A 24,298-nucleotide genomic window follows, 5' to 3' on the forward strand; every position below is an offset into this window, starting at 1 on the left:
ACAACAAACAATTGGGAGGGAACTCACATCTTCCAGCTTCTCCTGGAGAAGTGAAGGATTTGGACCCCACATCCAGTGCCCAACTTTCAAGACTTCCATCTGAGAGACGGACCTCTAAAACATCTACCTTTAAAGGCTAGCAGTGCTTTGCATCCATGAGACCCATGAGGCTCTAACAAACTCAGAGACAGTTCTTAAATGGTTCAGGTGAACTCACCATGGCTAACCTCCCAAGGCCCACTGCATAGGCAGCAAACTGAAATGCACCAGTCTTTCCATGAAAGAACCATTTGCTTATACTAAAGCTTTGGCCTGAGGGGCAGGATTCTAACTTAAAACACATCGAGGGGCCAATTTCAATATTCTCCAGAGATTGCAGAAGCCAGTGGTGCCATCTTCACCTTCTCCCTCTGCCTTGCTCTAAGTCACAGGTGTCTCCTAGAAAGGAGACTGTGTATATGTCTCATGCCCCAGTTTCACAGCTACTGCTTATAGAATACTCGTTGATCACCTGGCTCTGGTGGGCAGAAGAGCTTACATTCATAGGTCCCACAGAACTGTAATAGAGAAAGAGTTCTTAACTGGACACCCCACCACCACCATGGTGCAACACAGAGGCAGTAGACACAAATGCCCAGTCTTTCAATGAAAGAGGCCTATTTGCTTATATTAAAAGCTGTGTCCTGAGGGGCAGGATTCTAATTTAACACGCATCATGAGGCCCACTGCAATCTTCTCTAGAGACCAGAAGGCAAGCAGGCACCTCTTTGCCCTCTCCCTCTGCCCTGTCCTAAGTCACCAATGTTCTGAGGAAAGAGCTTCTGCACCTGTCTGGCACCCTGGCTTTTGTGGCTGCCACCCAGACAGAGGACACATCCCTTAATAGCCTGGCTCTAGTGGTCAGTGGGGCTTGTGTTCATGGGATCAACAGGATGGTAATAAACAAAGAAACAGTTCTTAACTGGCTATCCCCTCAGGACTCAGCGCAGAAGGAACATACAGAAACACCCATCTTCCAGCATTTCCTTAACAGAGGTATACCTATATACTTTAAAAGTTTCTGCTTGAGAGGCTGGCTTCCAATTAGCCTGCATCTAGGTGCTGACAGAGATCCTCCCCTTTGGGACAATGACAGGTATTGGCACACCCTCAACACCTGAGAGCCACTAAGAAAAAAGAAGGCTGCTTAGATAATCACAAAGGTTTGAACTAGGTACAGATTAAACAATAAGGTTTATCTCCCACATGAGACAACTTTTTCAAGACTGGGAGAGGTGACTGTTTTATCTAATGCATAAAAACCAACACAGAGAGTCAAGGAAAATGAAGAAAATGACTATTTCCAAGTGAAGGAAATGATAAAACCTTGGAAAAATAAATTAATGAAACAGAGATAAACAAATTACCTGATAAAGAGTTCAAAATAATAGTTATAGGGGCGCCTGGGTGGCTCAGTAGGTTGAGCGTCCGGCTTTGGCTCAGGTCATGATCTCACGGTCCGTTGGTTCGAGCCCCGTGTCGGGCTCTGTGCTGACAGCTCAGTCTGTAGCTGTTTCAGATTCTGTGTCTCCCTCTCTCTCTGACCCTCCCCTGTTCATGCTCTGTCTGTCTCTGTCTCAAAAAAAAAAAAATAATAATAGTTATAAAAATGTTCACTGAGGTCAGGAGAACAATGCATGAAAAAAATGAGAATTTCAAAAAAGAGAAAATATAAGAAGATACCAAGAGGAAATTACAGAACTGAAAAAAAAATGCAATAATTGGACTGAAGAATTCAATTAGAGGGGTTCAACATCAAAGTAGGTGAAGCAGAATAAAGCATCAGCATCAGACTTCTGGGTAAGATGGTGGAATATGAGGACCCTAAACTCATGTGGTCCCATGGATATAGATAAATAACACTCTCATAAGAGCAAACAACCCAGAAAAGAGCCCAAAGACTGGCCAAACAAACTCAACAACTAAATATGGAGAAGAGGCCCCATCGAAGAGGTTAAGAAGATTGAGGACTTGATGGGAACCTAAACCCCATGGGTCTGACCACTAGAGGGAGGGGGCTGCAAGTGCAGAGAGGGGTGAGAAACAGACAATCACAATGGGGAGGCTGCAAGGGGAAGAGGAATCCCCATAGCATTCTGTTTGGAAATTGGAGAGGCTAAAATTTCACGAGTGCTTACAACCATTGGGATGTAAAACCTGGAACTTTAAAAATCAGCAGGCTGGGCTCTGAGAGAGCCCAGTGGGTGATGGGCAGATGAGCCCCTGCCCTTAAAGAGACAGCACAGCAAACGGCCCACTAAGACACAACTTGAAAGTAGCATTTTGAAAGGCACTTATTTATGCAAGGGAGAGTGAGTTACTAATCCCACTTTGCTGAGGGACTTCTCCAGGAAGAAAGGAGCTAGCAGGCATCATTTCCCTCTCCTGCCCTCAACATTAAACACACAGCCACCCACGGGAACAAGTGGGACATGCATTCACTACCTGAGTTGTTTATACCACACCCTGCCTCAGTCCTGGTGTTATGGATCCCTCCCCACTGCCCAGAAGACCCACACAAACTTTGCCAACACCGCATCTCCCAAAATTCCTAGAAGGACACGAGCACCTTGTTAAAACTGTATGTCCCATCCTCGCATGTTTTGTGGAGCAACCTCAGCAGGCCCTGGTTTCTGCAGTGGCTATGCATCCCCTGTGGAGGAGGATGAGCACCCTGCCCCCTCAACCCACCCACCCATGCTTTGTGGAGCAGCCCTGACACCCCCAGTGTCCACACAGTTGCATGTTTCCTGTGGAAGAGAACCAGTACCCCCAAGATATAAGTGCGTGACCTACCCACTACTTTCAAGAGCAAGAGGCAGAGTTGACTTTCCTAACACAGACAAACAGACACAGAGTGTTAGGCAAAATAAAGAGATGTAAGAATGTCACAAATGAAAGAACAGGAAAAAAAATCACAGCAAGAGACCTAAGCGAAACAGAGATAAGTAACATGCCCAATAAAGAATTTAAAGTAAGGATCATAAAGATACTCACTAAAATTGAGAAAAGAGTGAAGTACATCAGTAAGACCCTTAAGAAATAGAAAACATAAAAAAGAATCAATAAGAGAAGAAGAACACAATAAATTTAAAATACACTTGAAGGAATAAATAGGTTGCAAGAAGTAGAGAAATGAATTAATGAACTAGAAGACAGAGTAATGAAAAGTAATCAATCTGAACAAATGAAAGAAAAAAATTATGCAAAATAAGAATAGACTTAGGGAACTCAGTGATTCCATCAAGCATAATCATATTTGCATTATAGGGATCCCAGAAGGAGAAGAGAAAGAAAAGGGGGCAGAAAATTAAAAGAAGTAATAGCTGAGAACTTCTCTAATCTGGGGGAAGAAACAGATATCCATATCCAGAAGGCATAGAGATTCCCCCAAGTAAATAAACCAAAGGAGGCCCACACCAAGATACATAGTAATCAAACTGGAAAAATTAGTTTAAAACATTTTTTAAGCAGCAAAAGAAAGAAGACAGTTACATAAAAGAGGAAACCTCAAAAAGTTATCAGCTGATTTTTCAGCAGAAACTATACAGGCCGGGGTGGGGGTGTGTGTGTGTGTGATGATATAGGGAAAGTGCTGAAAAGAAAAAAATCTACAGCCAAGAATACTCTATCCAGAAAGGATATAATTTAGAATAGAAGGTGAGATAAAGTGTTTCTCAGACAAACAAAAACTAAAGAAGTTCCTGACCACTAAACCAACTTTACAAGAAATGTTAAAGGGGACTCTTTGAGTAGAATGTAAAGACCAAAAGTGAGAGTATGAAAAGTAGGAAACACAAAAGCCATAAACATAAGTATTTCTATAAAAAAAGAGTCAAGGGATTTGCAAAATAAAAGGATGTAAAATATGATAACATATACCTAAAATGTAGGAAGGGGGGAGAGTAGTAAAGAATGGGTTCAAACTTAAGTGACCATCAACTGTGCAAAAGATGTTATATACAAACCTAATGGTAACCACAAGTCAAAAACCAGTAATAGATACGCAAAGAATAAAGAGAAAGGAATTCAAGTGTATCACTAAAGAAAATTAGCAAACCATGAAAAAAGAGCAAGAGAAGCAAGAACCAGAGTAAAATTACAAAAACAACCACAAAACAAATAACAAAATGGCAATAAATACATATCTATCAATAATTACTTTGAATGTAAATGGACTAAACACTCCAATCAAAAGACATAAGGTGATAGAATGTATTAAAAAAAAAAACACAACAAGACTCAACTATATATTGCCTACAAAAGACTCATTTCAGACCAAAAGACACCTGTAGATGGAAAGTGAGAGGATGGAGAAATATTTATCATGCAAATGGATATCAAAAGAAAGTTAAAGTAACAATACTTTTATCAGTCAAAATACACTTTAAAACAAAGACTGTAACAAGAGACAAAGAAGGACACTATACAATAATAAGGGGACAATCCAACAAGAGGATATAATAATTCTAAATATTTATGGACCAAACTTGGAAGTAGTCAAATACATAAGAGTTAAAAACAAACATAACGGAAATAATCGATAGTGATAAAATAATAGTAGGAGACTTTAACACCTCACTCACATCACTGGACAGATCATTTAACAAAAAATCAACAAGGAAATGGTATCTTTGAATGACACACTGGACAAGATAGATTTAATTGACACATTCAGAACATTCCATCCTAAAACAGCAGAAGACATATTCTTTTCAAGTGTACATGGGACATTCTTCAGACTAGATCACATATTAGGCCACAAAACAAGTCTCAACAAGTTCAAAAACATTGAAGTCATACCATGCATCTTTGCTGACTACAATGCTATGAAATTAGAAAGTAACATAGGAAAAAATCTGGAAAGACCACAAATTCATAGAGGTTAAATAACATGCTACTGCACCATGAATGGGTCAAACAAGAAACCACAGAAATCAAAAAGTATATAGAAACAAATGAAAATGAAAACACGACCGACAGTCCAAAACCTTTCTGATGTGGCAAAAACAGTTCTAAGAAGAAAGGTTATAGCAGTACAGGCCTACATCAAGAAGCAAGGAAAATCTCAAATGAACAACCTACCCTTACATGAAAAGGGGATAGAAAAAGAAAAACAAAACCCAAAATTATCAGAAGGAAGAAAATAATAAAGATCAGAACAGAAATAAATGATGTAGAAACTAAAAAAAACCAAAAGATCAATGAAACCAGGAGCTGATTTTTTGAAAAGATCAAAAAAACCCACAAAACTGATAAAGCTCTAGCTAGACTAAAAAAAAACAAGAGGACTCAAATAAACAAAATCACAAATTAAAGAGAAAGAACAACCAACATCACAGTGAATCGAACAATTGTAAGTAGATATTATAAAAAACTGTTTGCCAACAAATTAGACAACCTAGAATGGATAAATTTCTAGAAACATATAAACCATCAAAACTGACACAGGAGGAAATCAAATTTGAACAGACTAATTACCAGCTAGAAAATTGAATCAGTAATCAAAAAACTCCCAAGAAACAAAAGTCAATGACCAGACGGCTTCATGGGTGAATTCTACCAAACATTTAAAGACGAGTTACTACCTATCCTTTACAAAGTATTCCAAAAAATAAAAAAAAGAATAAAAACTCCCAAATTCATTCTATGAGGCCAGTATCACCCTTATAACAAAACCAGATAAAGACAGTACAAAAAAAGAGGACAGGCCAGGATCTTTTAAGAATGTAGATGTAAAAATACTCAACAAAATACTAGCAAATGAAATCCAGCAATACATTAAAAAAACAACATTCACCACAATCAAGTGAGATTTATTGCTGGGACACAAGGATGTTTCAACATTTGGAAATCAATCAAAGTGATACGTCACATCAATAAGAGAAAGGATAAGAACTGTATAATTTCAATAGATACAGAAAAAAAGCATTTGACAAAGTACAACACCATTCATGATAAAAAGCCCTCAACAAAGCAATTTTGAAGGAACATAGTTCAACAGAATAAAGGCCGTATATGAGAAACCCACAGTGAACATCATACTCAATGGATAAAACAGAGCTTGTCCCCTAAGGTCAGGAAAAAGACATGGGTGTCCAAGCCCACCACTGTTATCAACATAGTACTGGAAGTTCTAGCCACAACAATCAGACAACAAAAAGAAATAAAAGGCATCCAAATTGGTGAGGAAGAAGTAAAGCTTTCACTTTTTACAGATGACATGATACTACTGAAAACCCTAAAGACTCCACCAAAAAACCGCTAGAACTGATAAATGAATTCAGTAAGACTGTAGGATACGAAATCAACATACAAAAATCCACTGCATTTCTATGCACTAATAATGAAAGAGTAGAAAGTGAAATTAAGAAAACAACCCCATTTACAACTGCACTAAAAATAATAAAATATATAGGAATATACTTAACCAAAGAGATGAAAAACCTGTACTCTGGAAACTATAAAACATTGATGAAAGAAATTGAAGATGTCACAAATGGAATGACATTCCATGCTCATGGATGGAAGAATAAATATTGTTGTTGTTTTTTTTAATTTTTTTTTTCAACGTTTATTTATTTTTGGGACAGAGAGAGACAGAGCATGAACGGGGGAGGGGCAGAGAGAGAGGGAGACACAGAATCGGAAACAGGCTCCAGGCTCCGAGCCATCAGCCCAGAGCCTGACATGGGGCTCGAACTCACGGACCGCGAGATCGTGACCTGGCTGAAGTCGGACGCTTAACCGACTGCGCCACCCAGGCGCCCCAAGAATAAAAATTGTTAAAATGTCTGTACTACTCAAAGCAACCTACACATGTAATGCAATACCTATCAAAATACCAAAAGCCTTCTTCCCAAAACTAGAACAACAATTCTAAAATTTGTGTAGAACCACAAAAGACCCCGAATAGCCAAAGCAACCTCGAAAAAGAAAAACAGAACTGGAGATTTCACAACTCCAGACTTCAAGTTATATTACAAAGCTATAGTGATCAAAACAGTGTGGTATTGGCACAAAAATAGATACATACATCAATGGAACAGAATAGAAAATCCAGAAATACACTTCAATTATATGGGTAATTAATCTTAGACAAAGGAAGAATGAATAAAGAATGGGTAAAAGACAGTCTCTTCAGTAAATGGTGTTGGGAAAACTGGACAGCTACATGCAAAAGAATAAAACTGGACTATTTTCTTAAACCATACACAAAAATAAACTCAAAATGGATTAAAGACCTAAATGTGAGACCTGAAACCAAAAAATCCTAGAAGAGAGCACAGGCAGTAATTTCTCTGACATTGGCAGTAGCAACGTCTGTAGTGAGGTTTTTCCAGATAGGTCCCCTGAAACAAGGGAAACAAAAGCAAAAGATACTATTAGGATAACATCAAAGTAAAAAGAGTGTGCACAGCAAAAGAAACAATCAACAACACTAAAAGACAACCTATGGAATGGGAGAAGATATTTGCAAATGACATACCCTATCAAGGGTTAGTATCTAAAATATATAAAGAACTTATAAACTCAACACCCAAAAAATAAATGATCCAATTAAAAATTGGGCAGAGGGGCACCTGGGTCACTCAGTTGGTTAAACATCTGACTTTAGCTCAGGTCATGATCTCACAGTTCGTGAGTTTGAGCCCCATGTCAGGATCTGTGCTGACAGACCGCAGAGCCTGGAGCCTGCTTTGGATTCTGTGTCTCCCCCCTCTATCTGCCCCTCCACCGCTTATGCTCTGTTTCTCTCTCTCTCAAAAATAAATACATATTTTAAAAAATGGGCAGAAAACACGAACATTTTTTTCCAAAGAAGACATACAGATAGCCTATAAGCACATAAAAAGATGCACAATATCCCTCATCATCAGAAAAATGCAAATCAAAACCACAATGAGATATCATATCACATCTGTCAGAATGGCTAAAATCAAAAACAAGAAACAAATACTGGCAAGGATATAGAGAAAAAGGAACCCCTGTGCACTGTTGGTAGGAATGCAAACAGGTGTAACCACTGTGGAAAACAGTATGGAGGTTCCTCAAAAAGTTAAAAATAGCTATGCCTGAGTGGCTCAGTCCAACTCTTGATTTCAGCTCAGGTCATGATCCTAGGGTCATGGGAACAAGCCCTGCAATAGGCTCTGTGCTGAGCATGGAACCTGCTAAAGATTCTTTCTCTTTCTCTCTCTCTCTCTCCCTCCCTCCCTCCGTCCCTCTGCCCCTCTCCCTACCTCTTACGCTCTCTCTCTCAGAAAGAAAAAAAGAGAAAGTTAAAAATAGAACTACCCTATGATCCAGTAATTGCACTACTGGGTATTTTTCCAAAAAATACAAAAACACAGATTCAAAGATATACATGCACCCCTACGTTTATTGCAGCATTATTTACAGCAGCCAAACCATGCAAGCAGCCCAAGTATCCATAGATAAATGAATGCATAAAGGGGATGTGTACATATATACAATGGAATATTATTCAGCCATACCAAAGAATGAAATCTTTCCATCTGCAGCAACATAGATGGATCTAGAAAGTATATTGCTAAGTGAAATAAGTCAGAGAAAGACATATGATTTCACTCATATGTGGAATGTAAGAAACAAAACAAACAAGCAAAGGAAAAAAGAAAAAAGACAAACCAAGAAACTCTTGACTACAGAGAACAAACTGATGGTTACCTGAGCAGAGGTGGGTGGCAAGTGGGTGAAATAGGTGAAAGGATTAAGGAAGGTACTTTTCACGATGAGCACTGTGTGGTGTATGCAATTGTTGTATCACTATACTGTCCACCTGTAACTGATATAACACTGGCCATTAACAATACTGGAATTAAAATAAAACTAATACAAAACGCAAGAAAGAATCACCAAACTCAAAGATAGGGCACTGGAATTCATCCAGTCAGAGAATAGGATTTAGAGGGAAGGAGGAGGTAGCAGATTGTATTTATCTAGGCTGAAATTTCCTCACAGAGATTATGATGTTTTTGCTTGTTTGTTTCTTGCTTGTCTTTCAACACTGCAGTATGCAGTAGATATTCAAAGTGTTTGGTTTGAATATTTGCCTGACTTATGAAAGATGCAGTTATAAAAAAAACTGTTGACCCAGTAATGACTGATCATTTTCTAAGTTGTTAAAAATTTTTCAGCATTTATCTCTTAATTCAGGAGTTTAATTTTCTTTTGTCATTGAAATTATACAATTTATTCTGCGTTGCATAGCATGGCTGCTTCCTTAAAAACAAACAAAAATAGTATATTCACAAAATTCATACATACTTTGGGGTTATATTCACTGTAACTGTGAACTTATGGTTTCTCACAGCCCTAAGGACAAGACTTGGAGTATTAAAAAAAATTGCAAATGACCGCAATCTCAAAGTTGCAGTCTCAAAGGTTGCAAAACAGTCTGTTCCACTAATACATGCAGTTTCTGAGAATTCAGGCCAAATACACCCAGCTTGTTCAGTGAGAAATATTCAGGAAGTTACCGTTGAAACGACTTACTGAGCTTGCTTTGTGGTTTTAGTTTCTGTAGTGAGGTTTTGAAGACTTACCACTTTTGGTTTTTATTTCATATTCTAATCACCTGACCTCTGAAGGTCTGGGGGAGTGGGTGGTGGTAAGAAATCCCCAGGACTGGGTAAGAAGTATATCAGAAACCAACACAGCTAAACTGAGGAACAAGGGACTCCTAGCACATTTTCATGTAAGCAGCTTTCTTACCTGCTCTAAAGTATCTCTGCTACTAATTTTACAGTTAAGGTAAGATTGGGGCAAGGGTGGAGAAGATTTGCCAATGGTCAGAATGTTTTGAAAACTTTCTATCCAGGATATGCAGCCGAAACCTGATGTGCACCATTAGATGTCATTAAAGACTAAATTGTGGTGTTGTAAGACAGGTGGCAGAGTTCCTCAAGCCCCAGCTATGTCTGCTTACTGATGAATTAGACATGGGCATGTGTGGGGACTAAACCGACAATCTGAAATGTCTTAACACTGTTTTCCTCCCTTTGCCACCTTAGGATCTATGGAGATCATAACTGCCACTTATGTTACCTTTGTCTTTTGATAAAACCTGATTAAGTTACCTCAAGCTGCAGCCTGAATGTTTGAAGAATTGTGACTGTATTATTTTTGTGAGAAAGAGAAATGAATGAGACGCAATGCAAACAGCTTGCTTACATTGTTAAAAATGGAAAAAGAAAAAAATTGAAACTCGGAGGGAACAATGAAGAGGTTTAATGAAAACAGCTGCACATTTTTAGTCATAGTCTTGTACTTTGAAGGTGGATTTCTTCCTTTAGAAATAGTACTGGATTAATTGACTTTGACTTCTTGGCTCACACTCATTCCTTAAAGCTTTTTGTGCTAGGTTCTATTTCTACTACTCTACTGCCTCTACTATTATGGGATCACTTCATTCCAGTTGCCCAACTTGACCGGTCCATAGTGTCTGGCAATTTTGATCGCTCCTTAGAACTCACACCTTTGAATTTATCATGGCACATGCTTCAGGCATCTCCTTCTTGTTTGACTTCCACTTGTCTCCTTGCTAAGAGCTTTTCCTCCTCCAAACTCAAACCAAAAACAACACAAAAGCAAAAAGCAACAATTACAAACAAAACCAAATAGACTTGTTTGGCTGAAAACAGATGGTTTCCTCTAGATACCTCATCACTTAGTACTTCTGAACTTTTTCTCCTATATTTCCTCACATTTTCCTTCTTTATACTTTTTCCCCATCTCCTGCAGCTCTCTTTTTTAAGCTAGCAGTTATACTGGTACATACAACTATTTTATTTACTTCCATTTTTTCACAGACAGGCTAAGAGTGTTGAGTAGAAATGCCAGCATCTTACAGATAGCCAGTTGTAGGGCTGGTACTGAAAATCAAGCCTGCCTTACTTCAAAGCCAAAATGTATATTTGTGTGTGTTTGTGTGTGTATCCATTCTTGCACTGTTTTCATTTACAAAAGTTTATGAGGCTCTAACAGAATTAAGAAAGATGCATCTCAGCCAAAGCATAAGAGACTCTTAAAAACTGAGAACAAACTGAGGGTTGATGGGGGGTGGGAGGGAGGGGAGGGTGGGTGATGGGTATTGAGGAGGGCACCTTTTGGGATGAGCACTGGGTGTTGTATGGAAACCAATTTGACAATAAATTTCATATATTGAAAAAAAAAAAGAAGGATGCATCTCAGAGCACACATCACAGTTTGGGTTAGGGATGGCAAAACAATAGTTATATGTCGGTGTGAACACATTGAATTTGCAAAGATATTTTGGAGACTGGGCTCTCCTAAAGTATTAAGATGCCACCCAGATATCATTTGGGAGCAATGTGTAAAATACTTCTATTAATAGAAATACACAGTACTAAATTATTCCTCAGGAGTTCTCAATATTCAGACAAATCTACTCCCTCTCCCATGAGCGACATCATCCCAAAGCACAACAGCTTGTAAGCCTCCAACATCTGCAAACAGACTGATTGTGTATCTTCTGTTTTCCTAGATAATTGTTGTAGATCATTACTACCAGTTCCCCATATCTTTGTAGTCTAAAAATGATTATGATCCCTGCTTTATACAAATCAGGCAACCAGAAATCTACAAATGTAAGGTACTAATACTGTATTGGATATATGTCAGAATGGAAAGAGACTTGGCATAGGAGTCTGTAAAATCATGGAATCCCTCTCTGGGTTCAGGTTGGCCTGGGTATTTCCTGGCTCCCGAGTCCATGATGCTATGTCATTTGCAAAGGATCACATATGATCTGCTCCTAACCAGTTTGTTTTTATTTGTCACCTGAATAGTTTCCAGTGCATTAGCTATAAGGAAGAGGGAAGAAGGGGGTTTTATAATTTTTAAAAAGCAGTTTTACCACTGGCTAATAAGGGAATCCATAATTTTTCATTGCATGATTTTAGTGAAAGAAAAAGCCAAGCAGATGTTGGGTTTTTAGCTTCTGTAGTCTACAATGGAAGAAAATTGCCCTTTATAAGGCAAAGCAGAAAAGCAAACATTTGCTTGAGTATCAGATAGCCTAAAATGCTTTAGCAGGAACTCTTCAGGTTAGAGGAATTGATGCCTAGAAGTTAGAAAATAAATGGTCAAGTATTCTTTAAGAAGTATTTTCACTTACTCCCTCATTCATAAAACAATTATGCAGTGAAGTTTTGGTTGAAGGCACTACTATAGCTATACAAAAAAAATTCCTTAAAAGTACAGCTACAAGTAAACAATTATGATTTGTTAGTGCTACATAATGACATGGCAAGATTTAACATAATATGGTTTGACTAGACATAGCCCTAAATGTGAGTGAAGCAAGCTGATAAAGGCCAAGTAAGCATAATATAGCAAATAGTGGTCCTAAAGATTCAATCTAAGGATTCACGGAGGTAAAAACTAAGAAACATAAGTAAGCCAGAAACCAAAGGGAAGGAGTCAGATTTAAACTAGTCAGTAGGTAAAACTCATGAAATGGATTTCCTTATGCCCATTAAACATTTAAGAACCAATGGGGCAGCCTATAATATAGTCCTCCTTAGGGCCTACAGCTTTTTTACTCTGACCCTCTTGGCTGTCCTTTTTTCAAAACTTTCTTCAGAAACTGAGGCCATTTGGGGAAGCAGTACGTCACCAAGTTCAGAAAGTAAAATGACCTTCTCTTCGGTAAGACTGGATATTTCAGTCCATCTCATTTCTTCCCTTGCAGACCAGGGAACATGGCCTCAGAGATCCGCATGCTGGCCCCAGTGTGCCTCATTGAGAACACTGAAGGGCAACTGGTGGTTAATCAGGAAGCTTTGGAGATCCTGTCAGCCACCAAGAATCCTCTCGTGGTGGTGGCTATTGTGGGCCTCTACCGCACAGGCAAATCCTACCTGATGAACAAGCTGGCTGGGAAGAACAAGGGTGAGTGGCACCAAAAAGCTCCGAGGAGTCCCTTCTGTCCACCTACACTGCCTGCATTGAACGTGGTTATGCAAGGACAGGAAGTTAGAGAACGCGGAGGAATATTGAAAACTGATGTTTGGGTCACAGCTGGCTAATTATGTTCGGAGAAAAAAAGGCAGAGGTCTTTTCCTGACATATCACCTCTTTTTTTCCCCTTAGTATTGCCTTGGGAAAAGCATACTTTCCAATCTTAAGGAGTAAGATGTCAATAAAATAATTTTTTATTGTTTTTTAAATTTTAGTTTTTGGGAGAGGGAGAGAGAGAGCACAAACAGGGGAGAGGGGCAAAGGAAGGGGGGAGGGAGAGAGGGAGAGGGAGAGAATCTTAAGCAGGCTCCACACTCAGCACAGAGCCCAATGTGGGGCTCAATCCCACAACACTGAGATCATGACCTGAGCGGAAATCAAGAGTTGAACATTCAACCAACTGAGACATCCAGGTGCCCCAATAAAATAATTTCTATATATGCAATTATAAACTATTAAAATTTTAGCAGCATGACATTCTTGTAAAAAGGAAAAACATCAAATTTCCAACCTATGATATTTGATATTTTAATTTTTCCATTCCTCTATTCTAATTCAGATCAATATTGGTTATAGTTTTTGATGTGTCCTCATCTTGAATTTGTTAAACCCAAGTTCAGTTGTCAAGAAGGTCTCCAATTTGCAGATCCCCTCCTCTATTACAACCTCTTCCCTACCCCTTGCAGGCTTCTCTATTGGATCTACAGTGCAGTCTCACACCAAAGGAATCTGGATGTGGTGTATGCCTCATCCCAAGAAGCCAGACCACACCCTAGTTCTTCTGGACACAGAGGGTCTAGGAGATGTAGAGAAGGTAAGGAACAGAAATCCCTTTTGATTCCTCCCCACCTCTGAACATTCTTTACACAGGGAGGTTTTATGTTTTGTTTTGTTTTGTTTTTCTAAATTTGTACTTCTACTTGACAGAGTATACCTTTTTTTCCTTTTCTATTTTTAATAGTCAAGACTTGGAAATCTGAGATGAGAAAAATATATTTATAAGCCAGAATCATGACTGGGACAAGACACTAAAATATGGAGTTAGGAAGTTAACTGAAATACGGAAAAGATGATACAAATAAAACCACTGTCCTAAGTCTGATCCTGCAGAGAAGAGTGATTAGGAGTGAGCTCTGGGTCAGAGGATCTTGGATTCAAATCAGGGTTCTGGCACTTGTAGCTCTCTGACTTTGACAAGCAAAACTCCCCCAAATCTTTTATTTCCTCTTTGGTCTTATCCAACTTAACATTTGAACAGTAGACACATGGACTTTTTTCCACTTCTGTGCTGGTATTTAACAACCAGCCCACTGAGTGGGGGTGGGGGAAGCCTTGACTGGTAGCACCTGCCAGTTTTCTAAATACTCCCATCATGGCTGATTCCAACAAACTGCAGGTTCAGAATAGATGTATACAGTTAGCCCCTGTGACCTAGTAAGAGCTGGCTCTAGCACATAACTGAATCTTTCCCTTGAACTTCCCTAGTCTTTTATGTTTTCATTTTGCTTTTGATTTATCACAAAATCAAAACAGTCACCTCATTTTGTGCTTTAGTTTTTCTCATCTATAACAACTGGAGATAGTAGTTATAAAGCTATCTTATGGCACTGTTTTGAGTATTGGATAAGATCAGTAATATGAATTAGTGTGTGTGTTTTAAATTCTTTTTTAAAAAATATTTATTCATTGTGAGAGAGATAGCACACACAGGGGAGGAGCAGAGACAGACAAAGACAGAGAATCCCAAGTGGGGCCACACTGTCAACATGAAGCCTGATGTGGAGCTCGAACTCATGAACTGTGAGATCATGATCTGAGCCAAAATCAAGAGTTGGGACACTCAACTGACTGAGTCACCCAGGCATTCCTGAATTACTGTGCATTGTACTGTAATAACTAGTCAATAAGATAAATAACTAGTCAATAAAATAGATACATGCATGTGTGTACAGGCCAAATTTGTTTTACACAATTGAAAATCTTGATTTTTTTAATGCCAGTATAATTAATGTATACTGTTGTATTAGTTTCAGGTGTATCATATAGAGATTCAACAATTCTATACATTACTCAGTGCTCATCACTATAAGTGTACTCTTAGTCCTCTTCAGCTATTTCATCCATCTACCCACCCACCCACCTCCCCTCTGGTAACCTTCTGTTTGTTCTCTATAGCTAAGAGTCTGGTTTTTATTTTTGTCTCTTTTTTCTTTGTTTTATTTCTTAAATTCCACATGAGTGAAATCATATGTCTTTATGAAATTATTTAAGAAATTACTTGTCTTTCTCTGACTGACTTATTTCACTTAGCATTATATCCTCTAGATCCATGTTGTTGCAAATGGCAAGAATTCATTCTTTTTTTACAGATGAGTAATGTTCCGTTGTATATAAATTCCACATATTCTTTATCCATTCATCTATCAACACTTGAGGAGCTTCCATATTTTGGCTACTGTAAATAATGTCACACTAAACATAGGGGTGCATATATCTTTTCAAATTAGTTTCTTTTGTATTATTTGGGTAAATACCCAATAATAGAATCACTAGATCATATGGTAATTCTATTTTTAACTTTTTTTTTTAATGTTTATTTGTTTTTGAGATAGAGACAGAGAGACGCAGCATGAGCAGGGGAAGGGCAGAGAGAGGGAGACACAGAATTTGAAGCTGGCTCCAGGCTCTGAGCTGTCAGCACAGAGCCCGACGTGAGGCTCAGACTCACAAACCATGAGATTATGACTGGAGCCGAAGTCAAACGCTTAACCAATGAGCCACCCAGGCATTCCTCTATTTTTAACTTAAAAAAAATTTTTTTTAATGTTTATTTATTTTTGAGAGACAGAGAGACAGAGCATGAGCAGGGGAAGAGCAGAGAGAGAGGGAGACACAGAATTTGAAGCAGGCTCCAGGCTCTGAGCTGTCAGCACAGAGCCCGACATGGGGCTTGAACTCACAAACTGTGAGATCATGACCTGAGCCGAAGTCCAATGCTTAACCAACTAAGTCACCCAGGCTCCCCTATTTTTAACTTTTTAAGGAACCTCCATACTTTTTTCCACAATAGTTGCACCAGTTTGCATTCCCATCAACAGTGTACAAGGGTTCCTTTTTCTCCACATCCTCACCAATACTTGTTTTTGTGTTTTTGATGTAAATCTTTATTTTAAGTATTCTAGTTACTCCACAAACTTTGACTATCCATTTTTCAAATACCTAACTAGTTATAAAAGGAACTGATGAATTAAAAATATATGGTTCTGTATAAAAATTATCAATGTGAATAGAACTATTCTATTCAAAGTTCTTATGTTTCTCACGATCATTTTTGTTGGTCTTGTTTAACATTTGTAGGTCAAGGGACTATTTTTAATGACTGTTCATCTGGGAATACCACGAGACATGACTTAAATTTGTTCTTCTAGGGTGACAAGAAGAATGATACCCAGATATTTGCACTGGCAATACTACTGAGTAGTACCTTTGTATACAATACTATGAACAAAATTGACCAGAGGGCTATGGACTTGTTGCAGTATCCTTTTGTGGTCCAAGATGGCACCAAAGCCAGAGAGAACTCTATTCACCAGTTGTGTTTGTGAGTCTTTGTGAATCAAACACAAAAATGAAAACATAATAAGTGTTAAGGTACAAGAAAAAGAGTCCTTATATTTACAAATGAAATGAGGAGTTGGTTAAGACCCAAAGGGGAAATAAAAGTATAGGGAGACCTGGAATTAAATATGGGCTTAGATGTAGTCCTATATCCATGAGTTTTCCTTAACTGCATCCCAGCTATGTGACAGAACTGTCAAATCTGCTTTGGACAGTATCCTCACCTGACCTTGATGGGGTTGAAGATACAACTAACTTTGCTAACTTCTACCCAGACTTAGTGTGGACTCTGAGAGATTTCTACCTAGACCTAGAAATAGACGGGCAACTTATCACAGCAGATGAATACCTGGAAAAATCACTGAAGCTAAAGGAAGGTAACAGGGACTTCAGTTTTGGGAAGAGAGAGAGAGAGAGAATACAAGAAATTACCTCTCGTGTACAGGCAGTTAAATTCATTGTCACCTGGCTAAACTACCAAATAAATATTAATTTATAGTGAACTAATTAGACTCATCAATATTAAACTGTATTACTCCCCTGTTCTTGGAGCAAATTTTCTTTTCCTTTCCCTGATTAGTTACCTTTTAGCTTTTTGCCTAGGTTCTGTGAACATGTATTGAAATAAATAATCAGGTGGAAGGCACATTTAATTGAAGAGAATAAATTAACACAAATGTTAATATTATACTAAATGAATCGTATTTTTTCTTCCCCAGGCACCGATAAAAGCCTTGAAAATTTCAATTTGCCCCGTCTATGTATAAAAGAATTCTTTCCAATAAGGAAATGCTTTATCTTCGACTCTCCTGCTCACTGGAAGAAGTTTGCCCAGCTTGAGACACTGCGTAATGATGAGCTGGATCCTGATTTTGTGCAACAAGTGGCAGCATTCTGTTCCTACATCTTCAACCGTTCCAAGACTAAGACTCTTTCAGGAGGCATCAAGGTCAATGGACCCCGTGAGTACCTTTTTTAGGTTTTTCCTTCAATTCAACATAAAGAATAGGGTACTGTTAAAAGTTTCTCCTTCCATTGTCAATGTTGAAAATGCATTTCACGAAATTCCAGTGGGTACCAAAAATATTTCTAGTCCATTTTTAGTAATGCCTCCAAAGTAGAACAAAATAGAAACATACCCTGAAAAAAAGATCAAGGTAAAGAAGTTCTCCCCATAAGTGGTCCACCATTGAACTAGACTAACCCACATGGGTTGGCATCATTTGTTTCACCAATAGAGCACATTATATATCACAGCCTTTGGGAGACACAAGATGAGGATATATTCTCTGTAGAAATGAAGTAAGCTCACATAAACATTAAACAGAGGCCCAGGTTGTCTAGAACCCTAAAAGAAATCTAAGCAGAATTCTAGGTCCAGTTTCTCCTACAATCTGTAGTCTCAGAAGTCTGTAAATTATTACTGCACTCTGGAAGGAAGTTGAGTGCAAACAAAAGTATGCAAAGGACAAGGGAGACAAACAGGAAAGTTCCAACAAAGGGTAGAGGAGACGTAATCTAATGTGCTTACTTTGTGCTTTTCTAGAGCAGGAGAACACTAATGCCAGCTTTACATACTGAAGTGAAAGACTGAAGGTAATTCTGAAGAGAATAGAAACCTGAGGAAGAGGGAAATAAAGGAAAGAGTAAAGAGGCAAAAGGCCCATAACCTTCTAATCAAATGAAAATGCCTAACTTTATATAACCGTTTTCTCATTCCACAATGGGAAAAGATGAAAGGTGGATGATCACACACATCTTGAGTCTTCCCCTTTGAATACTTTCTTTTTTATCTTAAAAAGAACAATCTTGCTTCTTGGTCACATAATTTCCCAAAGGAACTTATTTGGGCCACACGAACAGTGTGCAGAATGCTAAGAAAATGCAGGCAATGTGTTGGGAAATTAACATGCACAGAATTACCCAGTGTGCCACATGCCCTCTTGCTTGCAAATAATATAAGCATCTCTTCCCCCTGTGAAGATCTGAAGAGCCTAGTGCAGACCTGTGTTAATGCCATCAGCCGTGGGGATCTGCCCTGCATGGAGAACTCAGTTGTGGCCTTGGCCCAGATCAAGAACTCAGCAGCAGTGAAAAAGGCCATTGCCCACTATGACCAGCAGATGGACCAGAAGGTGCAGCTGCCCACAGAAACTCTCTCTGAGCTCCTGGACCTGCACTGGGCCTGTGAAAGGGAGGCCATAGAAATCTTCATGAAGAACTCTTTCAAGGATGTGAACCAAAAGTTCCAGAAGCAATTAGAGGTAATTATCTTTTTCCCCCATCTAGTTCATGGGACTTATGAACCATAAGAGGCAAAGTTGATTTTTATTGCTATGAAAGGCAAACAGGGAATGAATGATGAAAAGCAATCCTCACTAGACTGAAAAAAATAATGATTACCACTTCTGTGATCAAGTTATCACTGTTATTCTGAAAACAAACAAACATGTGACTACTCTGGGCCCTACAGATTCTAAAGCTTCCACATACACACAACCTACCTTACCACGTTACACCTATGTAGAGTCATCTTTTCCCTTAAAACATTTTATGCATAAGGTATTCATTAGCTTTCCTTTTTTTATTAAATAAGCATACAGAATTGCCAAATGGGCCTACTAAAAGATTATGTCTCCAGGTTTAATAGTACATACTATATCATTCCAGCCAGGTATTGCATTCCCCTTACTCACTGGTAACCCCAGAAATGTTGTCAAATAGTAGGTTGCATTTAAAATTAAGGCTTGAGGCTAGAGAGCTGTAGTCTAAAGACAACATCCAAAGCAGAAATAGCAAAAGAAAGAGGTTTTAGGGGATTCCATACACAAAAGCAAAGTAATTTTTCTACAGTGTATCATCTTCGGAACTTTTCTAGGTTTGGGTGGGAAGGATATAGTCTTACTTGTAGTCCTCCAGTTTCTAGAAAAAATATAAAGATTCTTCTTGAGAACCATTTCTAGAAATGCTGAAGTGCTGCTAACAGTTTTTCCGTGGCCGCTTATCCCTTTGAAGACTCTGCTAGAAGCCAGAAAGGATGACTTTTATAACCAGAACATGGAGGCATCATCGAACCGTTGCTCAGCTTTACTTCAGGCTATATTTGGTCCTCTAGAAAATGAGGTGACGCAGGGGATTTATTCAAAGCCAGGAGGACATTTTCTCTTCATTCAGAAGACAGAAGAGCTGAAAGCAAGGTACTATCAGCAGCCCAGGAAAGGAATGCAGGTATTCTGAGTTTTATCTATCAGTTGCAGGAAAGTGTTAAGGGGCTTCTCTCAAAAATCAATGAGGACAGGAAGGAAGTATTTACACTCTAATCATAGCTGTGGAATTAAACTGAAGTATGTCACCATACTCACCAGACTTTTATTGCAACCATGAACATTCACTGTAATGAAGGGACTGCCTTGGTTACATGGCACAGAATCCCAATAATCGAAGCTAGCTTGAGAAAAAATGGTAATTCCTTGGCTCACTTAAACTAAAAGCAAGATATTTAAATGTCATGCAAGTATAGCTATGTTCAGGAGTTGAAACAATGTCATAGATTTCCCCCCTTCCTTCTTTCTTTTCAATCTCCACTTCAGTTTTTTTGTTCTGTTTTCCTTACTATTGGTTTCATTCTCAGGCAGGCTCACCCCACATGGCAGCAGGGTGACACCAACAGTTCCCAGCATAACTAGTCTTTCGTGCCCTCAGTCTCAGGAGAGAGTATATTTGCCCAGCATCCGTACCCGCCTTTAACACATCCGCGTGTTATTTCCCCACCTGTACCCAAATTCTTTGCACCTAGTGGCCTTGGATGCTCTGATTGGCCAGCCCAGGGCTTGTACCCACCCCTGTGACAGAAGAGACTTGATAGGCAGTTTTACCAAGTATGGGGCTGAGCACTTCCGTGAAGGAAAAGATCCTGGGACAAAAAAGAAATAAAGGCTTGTAACATTCCTTGTCACGGTTTCCTACTTCTAACTGCATGTTTTTGGGGTTCCTAGGCTGAGAAAGCTCTGCAGAAATATTTGCAGTCCAAACAGTCTACAAGTGATACCATCCTACAGACAGACCTGGCTCTCACAGTGAGGCAAAAGGTGATAGAAGGTGAGACGGAAACGAAGGAGAGGCAAGACAGACATTTCTACAGGTTTTAACTTAATTTCGCCTGGTTCACCTGTGATCAGTAAACTGGAGCAAGAATGCCAAAGATGATTCCTAAATGTGAACAGGGCACATACAGTCAGCTGCAATATGGTTTCCTGGAAGGGAAACACAGTTCCAGGGAATTTTCTTTACGATGTGGTAGCAATAACAAGAGCGGGAAGCAGAAGGAAGAAACCCTTTAATCCTCGAGAGTGTTGTCATTTTCTTTTTTCCTCAGAGGCACGTGTGAAAGCAGAGGCTGCAAGGATTGAAGCACAAAGGTTGGAGGCGATTCAAAGGTATAACCAGCAAGTGATGGAGCAAAGGCAGCAACTCCATCTGGAACAAGTGAGACAAATGGAAATGTTCCAAGAGTACCAGTTAAGACAACAGCAGAGGGTCCTGCAACTTCGATTCCAGGTATTCATCAATTATTGCATCTCAGGGTTTGCTCACATCTCCCCTCCCTGTACTGATGAGAGCAGGAAGCAGTGACAAGGGGGAGGGGCAGCACAGTATTATGGCTCAGGACAAGGACTCTGGAGTTAAACATCCCAGGTATGAAGCCCAGCTCCCACCTCCTAAATATATGGTTCTTGTAAGCTATCTATCCCCTCTGTGCCTCGGTTTCCTCTTGTGGAAAACAGAGATAGTAATAATACCCACTTGATAGGGTTATTTTGATAATTAAGTGAGAACATTTGCGTTTTGAATTGTGCATGGCCCAGAATAAGCACTAATAGTGTGTGAAACGCCCAGGAGCTTTCTAACCCCTGGTAATTAGCACTTGTTTGTTTTTGTTGCTGTTGGTATCTTGGTCATTGCTCTAGACAGTCTTCTTTGGCTGTGATTACCTTATTAAATTAATTCATCTTTTTGTGTCTATGCCCTGTCCTTGCCTTAATCATCACTGGTTCTGAAGGCCTTTACTTGCAATTTGTTTCATTCAGTCCTTTACTATTATCATTGCTCACAAAGCAGTAGCTCCTATTTATTTCGCACTATACAAAGCACTTTGCATTCATGCTCTCACCTATCCTGTTCATTGCGAAGCACAAGTATTAGGCCCCTATTTCTGCAATGAGAAAAATGAAGTTCCAAAGAGAGAGAACACAATGTCAGTATCAACTCAGCAAGTTACCTAAACTGCCTTCCCAGAGAGGAGGATCTGCAATGGTTTGTTTCTGCAAACCTGGTGGAAAAATCTTAGGTGAATACTCTTCTGAGACAACACTTCCCCAGTGTGGCCCATCGACCAGCAGGTCCCAGTTTCCCAGGCACAAGCTCCAAGACCTTTTGAGATTACAGCTCTGCACTGAAGGGCGTATAGTCAACCCGAGGCTCTTGGTCCCCTCCCTCTCCTTGTACTTCTGCCCCATAACTGTGAAGACCTAGAAAAAGTTGCCTCATCAGAGACTCAGACTCCTCGTGTGATTGTAGAGATCACCTACACACCCTCCTACACACCTACACACCCTCCTCTGCAAGCTAGAGCTGACATTCCTCTCTGTATAGATGAGAATTAAAGTTGAGGTGTGACAAAGATCACCTGAGGAGGATGTATAAAATAAGGGGAGAAGGAGGAGGGGGCCTCAGGGTATATTTCTTGGGACACCAATATTTCAAGGATCGGGAGATGATGTTCCTGGAACTAGAGAGAGAGGTATGGGAGAGGGATTAGACAATAGGAGACCAAGAATGAGAAATGCACATGAATGGAAAAGAATTCAGGGACTGTCTTCGGTTATTTACTGATGGATTAAAATAAACAAAGAAAAATCAATGATTTGGGCTTTTTCCCCTCAAGTGATATGGACATGAGTGTCTGCTAAACTCCATTGTTTTACTTATCACTCTTTAGGAACAGACCGTAAATCTCAACAGGGAAATCGAAGATGAACGCAGAAGACTTCACAACGAAATCCAGGATCTCCAGAGGAATATTGTCTCACAAGATGATACATGCATCTTACTTTAAAGAGCTAAACATCAGAACTTTCCTCATTCACTTTCACTAAAGAGAAAAAAGAATGAGAAACTATAGAACTTAGGACAATCACCACTTAAATAAACTTCATAATTATTGTATCAAACTTTTGTACAGTTATATAGTTGCAAGGCTTGTAATTAGTAAAATGTACATTTCAATAATTCCATAGTTTAGTTGATTATCACTTCCTTAAAGAGACTGTGAATTGTGTAATAAGGGAATTTTATCAATGTCTCTATTTGGGGTGATATTGGGTTGGTTCCATCAGGGAAAACTTTGTCTTATAACTCAAATTCATCCCTCCAATTTTCCATTTTTGCATTGGGGGGATTAGAAGTGGCCTAAGGGGTGTTATTCACAATGAGCTAAGTCAAGTAGAATTTGGCCAAAGTCATGGGCTGAGTTGAGTATCACCCCTGCCAAGTGGTCTTATGCTGGATGTCATCAGAGGAGGCACCAATGGTAAGGACAACTAACCTCGCTTCTTAGGGAAATAATGTATGGTTCTCAAGTCCTTGTAGGCTCTAGGGGCAATGATGTGAATCCTAGGTACAGTTAGTAAACAGTCTGCTTAGATTTTAAGCTGAAAAAAAATCCCACATGGTAATAAAATAGGGGTACTCCAGAAGATGGAAAGAACTACCAGCATGGAAACTATGCCATAAGCTGAGGGCTAAATAAGACTTTTCTTTGTTCATCCTCACAAAGGGAACAACTTACATGGGACAGTTTATATCATGAGGCAATTTATATTAGACTTAATGACTGTGTGTCACATGTTTATAATCCTTTAAGGCCTATAAATAAAAGGTATATGGAATGCTAGATAAGGCGTCAAAAAATCTGATGGGGATCATTTAATTTTATCCTTACCTTAGTGCTTAAGTTAAATCATCGTAATTTTTTGCAATAACATATAAAAGCCTACTGATTTTTCTCTAAAATTATGGATTGTGTAAACATATTTGTTTGCATATATTTTTAACTGTAAATAACGATTAAATTTTTCAAAAACGTAACTGTACTCCTTTGTTTCTATTTTCTCCAAAATTGGAAACATTTGGAAGGTCCTAAATGTTTCAGACACAAGGTTATCCACTTGCACCCACTGCTCTCTCTCTCTCTCTCTCTACATGCACAAACATGGCCTCTGAACAGCAGGACACTCTCACGTGGCTAGCTTCCAAGACAGAGTGCTCCAAAGAGCAAAATAAGAAATTAAAGATCTCTTAAGACCCAGTGAACTCAACAGCCCTTTTGCTGCATTCTGTTGATCAGGATAGTTCCTAGGGACAGCCCAAGGCAGGAGAAATGAAATCTACCTCACTCTGTGAAGTATGGCAATGTATTTGCAACCATTTTTAATCCATCACTGATTTATGTACAGAGCAAAGGTGGTACATTGATCTCAGCATTCAAAAATTAAGTAAGACTGAAGCTGATGGGCTATTTGGAATACTGACTATGTACAGACACAACTGCATTGTTGAGGGATTTCTTACTACT

General features: G+C 39.0%; 1 protein-coding gene across 5 annotated transcripts; it reads left to right on the forward strand.

Moving 5' to 3' along the window:
- Positions 1–9,652: 9,652 nt before the first annotated feature.
- LOC125173550 (guanylate-binding protein 5-like) lies at positions 9,653–22,954 on the forward strand. Of its 5 annotated transcripts, none has more exons than XM_047872823.1 (11): positions 9,653–9,760; positions 12,779–12,978; positions 13,734–13,861; positions 16,476–16,585; positions 16,846–17,042; positions 17,385–17,627; positions 18,649–18,929; positions 19,681–19,893; positions 20,661–20,763; positions 21,041–21,222; positions 22,664–22,954. In XM_047872823.1, exons 2-11 carry the CDS (start codon positions 12,789–12,791, stop codon positions 22,778–22,780), a joined length of 1,764 nt encoding a protein of 587 aa, XP_047728779.1. In that variant the 5' UTR covers positions 9,653–9,760; positions 12,779–12,788; the 3' UTR covers positions 22,781–22,954. The 5 variants fall into 5 exon arrangements, with proteins under 5 accessions (XP_047728779.1, XP_047728781.1, XP_047728780.1 ...); XM_047872822.1 differs by having other exon boundaries at positions 9,660–9,816; XM_047872825.1 differs by lacking the exon at positions 22,664–22,954 and having other exon boundaries at positions 9,659–9,816; positions 19,681–19,862; positions 21,041–21,182.
- Positions 22,955–24,298: the final 1,344 nt, after the last annotated feature.

The sequence above is a fragment of the Prionailurus viverrinus genome, chromosome C1 (genome assembly GCF_022837055.1).
Source record: "Prionailurus viverrinus isolate Anna chromosome C1, UM_Priviv_1.0, whole genome shotgun sequence".
NCBI classification, from domain to species: domain Eukaryota; kingdom Metazoa; phylum Chordata; class Mammalia; order Carnivora; family Felidae; genus Prionailurus; species Prionailurus viverrinus.